This window comes from Coffea arabica, chromosome 4e (assembly GCF_036785885.1).
Source record: "Coffea arabica cultivar ET-39 chromosome 4e, Coffea Arabica ET-39 HiFi, whole genome shotgun sequence".
Taxonomy (NCBI): Eukaryota; Viridiplantae; Streptophyta; class Magnoliopsida; order Gentianales; family Rubiaceae; genus Coffea; species Coffea arabica.
In genome coordinates, this window is record NC_092317.1 from 40,306,740 (window position 1) to 40,313,870 (window position 7,131).

At 33.1% G+C, this 7,131-nt stretch overlaps 1 protein-coding gene across 1 annotated transcript; it reads left to right on the top strand.

Moving 5' to 3' along the window:
* The first annotated feature begins 782 nt into the window (after positions 1-782).
* Positions 783-4,146, top strand: LOC113742078 (uncharacterized). Its single transcript, XM_027269781.2, has 3 exons — positions 783-952; positions 2,477-3,324; positions 3,414-4,146. Exons 2-3 carry the CDS (start codon positions 2,557-2,559, stop codon positions 3,999-4,001), a joined length of 1,356 nt encoding a protein of 451 aa, XP_027125582.2. The 5' UTR covers positions 783-952; positions 2,477-2,556; the 3' UTR covers positions 4,002-4,146.
* Positions 4,147-7,131: the final 2,985 nt, after the last annotated feature.

Sequence of the window (7,131 nt, forward strand, 5' to 3'; positions counted from 1 at the left end):
AACTTTGCTAGCATTATTAGCCACTGGCTTCCTTATACTGTATAAAAGGGAGTTGGAATTGGAGTGCTGACCTTTTTCCTTGTGACTCTTCAGAGGTAAAATAGCCTTTCAGGTTGCGTTTGGTGATAAATTAGCTGTAGATTAAGTGCTACTACAATTGCTACTGAATTTCCCTTTGTGCCCTTTCCGACTTCTTAGGTTTAGAATTTGAGGTAAAATAATAGAAGCGTATAACAGCATTTGTTTTTGACAAGAAGTTCATCAATAACACTTAAATTAACCCCACAAGATACAACCAAAAGCAGAGTCGCGGGGATTAGTACTCTTAGTCAGGCACGGATTTAAGGGGGGGCTGGTGGGGGCTTAAGCCCCCCCCAAGCCGCCGGAAAATCCCCTATATATAGCCATATAGGGGATTCCGGCGGCCAGCCCAGCCCAGCCCAGTCCCCCCACGGTGATCCAGATCTACCATCCTCCATGGCTCCATGCCTCCATGAATGCTGCAGAGGAAGTGAAGAAGAGCTGGGCCTGGAAAGCCGCTGCCAGCCTGCCGTGCTGACTGCTGAGTCTGCTGACTGCTGAGGTCCGAGGAAGAAGATGACCCAATTTATGTTGAATTTTTTTTTTGCCCTCTAAATACAAAACGACGTCGTTTCACTTTTAGTGGAACGACGTCGTTTTGTATAATGAGGGAAAAAAAAAATACATCAGATGAAGCCCTAAGGCTTCATCTGATGCAAAAGCACGCCGCCAATGCCAAAGGCCAAAGGCCAAACACCGAAGCCACTCACGAAGACTCCAAGTCTCCAACTCCAAGAAGAAGACGCCACTCACGCCAGGCTCCAAGAACTCCAAGAAGCTTCAGTTGAGATTCTACCATCCTGCTTCAAGCCTTCAATTCAAGGCTCCAAGACTCCAACTCTCCACCATTCCATTCACATAAATCTTTTAGGTTAGTTTTTTGGTTTAAATTACAATATTCATCTTTATATTTTTGTTAATTATATGTTTAAATTATTTTTGAATTTTGAGTATCTTGATATTAATTTGATTAAGATTAATTTTTATTTAGTTTATGTTAATGTAATTTAAGAATTGAAAGATTACATTAAAAAATTTAATGATATTAAATTTAAATTGGAAATTAGTTTAGAAATTGTATAGATTTTAGGTTGTATTTAGTTTTTAAAATTTTGTTAGTTTTATATTTGAAATTTTAAGAATTAATTATGTGAATTAGAAATTTTGAATGTAAATATAAATTCAAAATTTTATGAGATTGAATTAGAAATTATATGGGTATTTAGTTGTACCTTATTTTAACTTTTTGATAATTTTATATAATGAATTTTATAAATTGAGAAATATAAGTAATATGAATTTATTATTAAATTAAAGAATTATTTATATGAATTTTAAATTAATTGATTATTGAATTGCATAATTTTATTGAATTTAACCACAATTATTTAATTGTGACAGAAAATGGAGAGATTCTTTAAACCTAAACGAGTCCGTAGTGGTGAATCTTCAAATGAGCCTAATATTAGTGAACCAGTTCAAAATCAATCTTGTGTGGAATTGAATTTAAATGATATTGTTAGTGATCCGGGATTACGAAAATCAGTTGAGAAATTTGATATTTCTCTTCGAGACCATGTCCGAAGAGAGTATTTGACTAGGGGACCTTGCCAACCGATTGGCCATATGTATCCAAAAACATCATTTGGTAAACAACATAGAAGTTTCCAAGATAGTTGGTATCAAAAGTTTGTATGGTTAGAGTATAGCATATCGAAAGATGCGGCGTTTTGCTTTTGGTGCTTTCTTTTCAAAACACAAAATAAGGGAGGTCGATATGCAGAGGATGCCTTTACAAAAACGGGATTCAATAATTGGAAAAAGGCAATGGAAAGATTTAATGAACATATTGGAGCTGTGAATAGTTGCCATAATGATGCTAGAATACAGTTTGAAAGTTTTCAAGATCAAAGGCATAGTGTGTCAAATGTGCTACGATCTTGTGGGCGCGAAATAGATATTGCATATCGCACCCGTTTAACTGCTGCTCTGGATGTGACCCGCTTTCTTTTGAAGCAAGGATTGGCTTTTCGTGGAAATGATGAGTCAACTAGTTCTTCAAATAGAGGCAATTTTCTTGAATTGTTTGAGTGGTATAGCCAGCGAAATACTGAGATTTTTGAGGTTGTAAATCAAAATGCTCCTGCAAATAATCAACTAACTTCTCCAATGATTCAAAAAGAGCTGGCACATGCTTGTGCCTCAGAGATCACAAGTGTTATAATCAATGATATTGGAGATAATTATTTTTCCCTAATAGTTGATGAGTCTCGAGACAGTTCAGTGAAAGAGCAAATGGGAGTTATTTTGAGATATGTGAACAAAGAAGGGCGTGTGATTGAACGTTTCCTTGCAATTGTACATGTGTCTGACACCACATCTCTTTGTTTGAAAGATGCAATTGATTCTTTATTCGCGCAACACGGATTATCATTATCCAAATTGAGAGGTCAAGGATATGATGGAGCTTCAAATATGCGAGGTGAGTTCAATGGTTTGAAGGCCCTTATATTACAAGAAAATCCCTATGCGATGTATATTCACTGTTTTGCTCACCAACTCCAGTTAGTTATTGTTGCTGTTGCTAAGGGAAATATCATTGTCAGTGAATTCTTTGTCTATGTCTCTATGATTGTCAATTTAACTGGAGTATCATGTAAAAGGAGAGATCAATTAAGACAAATAGAACATGATAAGATTGTTACACTTTTAGACAGTGGAGATATTATTAGTGGAAAAGGCAAAAATCAAGAAACTAGTTTAGCAAGACCAGGGGATACTCGTTGGGGATCACACTATCTAACATTACTTCGTCTATCCTCTATGTGGGCTTCGGTGATTGGAATATTGGGAAATATACAAGATGATGCCTCCACTTCTGACAATAGAGGTATGGCCAGGGGTTTGATTGATAGAATGAATGATTATGAGTTTGTTTTTGCATTGCACCTGATGAAGTATTTATTGGGAATCACAAATGACTTGTCACTTGTTTTGCAACAAAGGGATCAAAATATTGTCCAAGCCATGAGTTTGATTGATACTATGAAATCTCAATTGCAAGACTTTAGGGAAGAGGGATGGCAAATAATTTTAGATGAAGTCAACAATTTTTGTGAGTTGAATATGATTCCTGTGATTGATATGGAAGACAGTATAGCAATCCGTGGCAATGCCAGGCGCAGTCGCAGAGGTCAAACCATCACTAATTTTCATCATTATCGCGTGGAAATTTTTTGTGAGGTATTATTTTTGAAATTATTATTTCATTACATTTGTTACTTGTTAACAGATTTTCTTAGTTATTAATTTTATTATTGTTGTGATGTCAGGTTGTTGATTTAATTATACAAGAGATGAATAATCGTTTCTCGGAAGTTAGCACGGAATTGCTTAGTTGCATAGCATGTCTTGATCCAAAAAGTTCTTTCTCTCAATTCAATGTGCAGAAACTACTCCGTCTTGCTGATTTATATCCTGAAGACTTCTCAAGTAACGATTATTTATATCTTGAGTCTCAACTTCGAAATTATATTTATAATGTGCAACGCGATCCTCAATTTTCAGAAGTTGGAGATTTGGGAAGTCTTGCTCAACAAATGGTTAAAACTGGTAAAAATACAGTTTTTCCATTGGTTTATCGTCTGATCCAGTTGGCATTAGTTCTACCAGTTGCGACTGCTTCTGTTGAAAGAGTATTTTCTGCAATGAATATTGTCAAGACTGATTTGCGCAACAAAATGGGAGACGAGTGGATGAATGACTGTCTGGTTGTATACATCGAGAAGGATATTTTTGCAACAATTGAAAATGAGCAAATATTGCAACGTTTTCAACGGATGAAGACTCGCAGAATGCAATTGCCTCCTCTTCGTTATTCGAGTGCAACAACTACCAATACTTCAAGTGTTAATCAATAACAAATTTTTGGGTATGTATAATTATATGTTTTTATTATTTTTATAATTATTGATTCTAAATTTTACTTATTAAATATATTTATTTCGTCACAAAAAAAAATTTTTAATACACTTCAGCCCCCCCAAAAATAAATTTCTGGCTCCGTCCCTGCTCTTAGTTGAATCTTGTATTGAATGGTAATAGCTCCGTCACCCCACGTCTAAGCCATTACTTCATGATATAGGAAACTCCTACTTTTTCCATTACCAAGCGCAAACTTTTTAGTTGCCTTGGGTTATAAATTTTGGCTGTTGAAAAGCAATCAATGGATGTTTTGGTTAGAGCTTTTAACGAGTCGAATTGTTTGCGATCATATTTGCATTCGAATACGTAAAAAGCTCAATCGCTTAATAAATGAATCAAGTTCAAACACAATGTTAGATTTGTTTAATAATCGAGACGAACACGAATATGTTCGTGAACTATTCGAATAATTCAAATAGTTCGTGAGTACATATATAATTATAAACATAAATATAATTATAGATATAAATACGTTTAATATTATTAAATATATATAATATATTTTACTAAAAAAGTAATTATACATAAATTAGCATCATTTATTTTTAAAAATCAATAAATATAGTTAAAATTATTGTAAATAATGTATTATTTACTAAAAATATAAGTAAATCATCTTCAGAATCAAATTTAAGCTCGAGCTCGAATTCAGTTTGTATAGTTTAACGAGTCAATCTCGAGTTTGAATTCAAATATTTATACAAATAAATGAATTGAAATCGAATAATATGTGTAATTCATTCATATTTGAACCGAGCTTGAATCCAATTCATGTAATATGTGAATAGAGTCTGAACACCAAGTATTCGACTCGTTAAAAGCTTTAGTTTTGGCATTGGTATGGCTTTCAATTGGAACTAAGGTGAGCAATTTCTTGTGCTTTTAGTTGAATATTATTGCAACTTGTAATTTAGAAAATAGCATTTGGTCCACTTTTTGGTTGGGTTAGTTTTCTAAATCAAAATTAAATACTAGGAAAGCTAATTAAGTTTCTTGATTTGGATTCGGATGATTTGACAAATAGGCTGAAAGTATCATTGAGATTGAGTTTTGCCACATATTTGCTGAATAAGGTATGTATTGGTACAATTTTTATCGCTAATTCCTCAAATTATTGTTGGGAAAAAAAAATCCGCACCATTGTGGCTCTGACAAGGGCCTTTTTTTATTATATACCTGCTATGCTGAATCAATATGGTAGGCAAAATATTTTTTTAATCATAAAACGCTTCAGCACGGCAGTAGTAGAAAAAAATTCTAACATCCTTCCATGCTTGGTTATCACGGTGGGATGTATTAATTTTTTTTTAATTTACAAGGCCGCATTGACTGAATTTGGGCGCATTAACATTCTTCCTCCTATTGTAAATATTTTTGGCAAAGTATACCACTTTACCATTTTAAATAATAATGTAACCAGTAATTGAACCCTTTTTTTCTTGACAATTTTACACGAAAAACTCGATCCACACAAATTTTTTAATCTACCTCCAAGAAAACTCAAGGTGATACTTAAAAATTTTTTAGCAGATTTAATTCTAACCGAGATATACTAGTGCTAAGTATTACTAACCAAGCGGAAAAAGTTTGTGGTCGTGGCCTTAGGCCTATCAATGGATCGAGTTCGGATTGGAATTGAAAATTCCGGACTCGAACCCGTTTTAATGTACTAGATCCAGACCCGACTCATATACCCGACGGATCTTGTGCTTAAGATTTCGAAACCGGGTCTCACAGATCTCGAGTCGGATTTATGTCTACTTGGAAAGAAAAGGCTCAACATGTATCATACATTTTCTTTTATCCATGTTAGCAAAAAAGGCCCAACATGATCCCAGGATATTTAGCAAAAAACACTTATATGCAACTTGTGATGCATACATTTCTGGTCAAACAAGTTTGCCTCTTCCAAATCCTAATTTCTTAGATGCTTCATCTGAGATACAGATAATTTGGTTAATTTAGTAAAAGAATACTTTGGTTAATTTAGTAAAAGAATATATTTAGAAATATTTATATTTTATAATTATTAATGTATTATTCGGGTCCAGATCAGAAAAAAGTCGGAATCCTATATTTCGTATCCGATTTACTTTTTTGTTAGAATAACGGGTACGGTTCTGGATCTGGGTACCGGAATTATTTCTGAACCCATATTCAGAAAAAATTACTAGATCCGAGTCGGGTTCGAGTCCAAACCCAACCTGTTGACAGCCCTACGTGGCCTTGAACATGGGCTTTGTCTTTGATAAACCACTTCATAATTATAAAATGAAAACAAAAGAAAATTGAATTCTCAAAAAAAATTTCATATCTCCATTTTTTTTAAATTGAGTATAAAGTAGAAAATTTCTATTTTAATAGAGCACAACCCGTTTTGTGTTTCCCCCTCCCCATAAAAGGAACGGCAATAGAATAAAAGAGAAGGGGTATATGAATATCTATACTTCCTAATAAATACAAATCCCATTATATTTATATTAGAAACTTCACAAATGTAATATCATAATAATAGTACAATTTAAATCATTTTTTATTTTGATATTCTCTACAAATTTCTAGAACTTAATAAGTTTAAAGTTTAAGTTTTAAGTGGCAAATTTTTTTCTAGGAATGTATTATAAATTTCCTTCCATTTGTATCCCTTACAAATTTCAATAATAAAAGTGCAATTTAAATTTAAATAGAAACCTCCTTTTATTTCTGCGTTATTTCAAACAAAAGTCCAATTTAAATTTAATACGGATTGTGCTCTATTAAAATGAAATTTCTTTTTTCTATTCAATTCAAAATACAATGTAGATATGAAAAATTTCTGAGAACTCCATTTTATTTTGTTTCCATTTTATAATCATGAAGTGGTTTATTGAATATGAAGTCCATGTTTAGGGCCACGGCCGCAAACTATTTTCGCTTGGTTAGTAATACATAGTAGTAGCATTTCAGTCAGAATCAAATCTACTAAAAAATTTTCAAGTATTCCCTTGAGTTTTCTTGGAGGTGAGTGAAAAATTTATTATGTACCAAAAATTTCACGTAAAATTATCAAGAAAAAAAGGGTTCAAT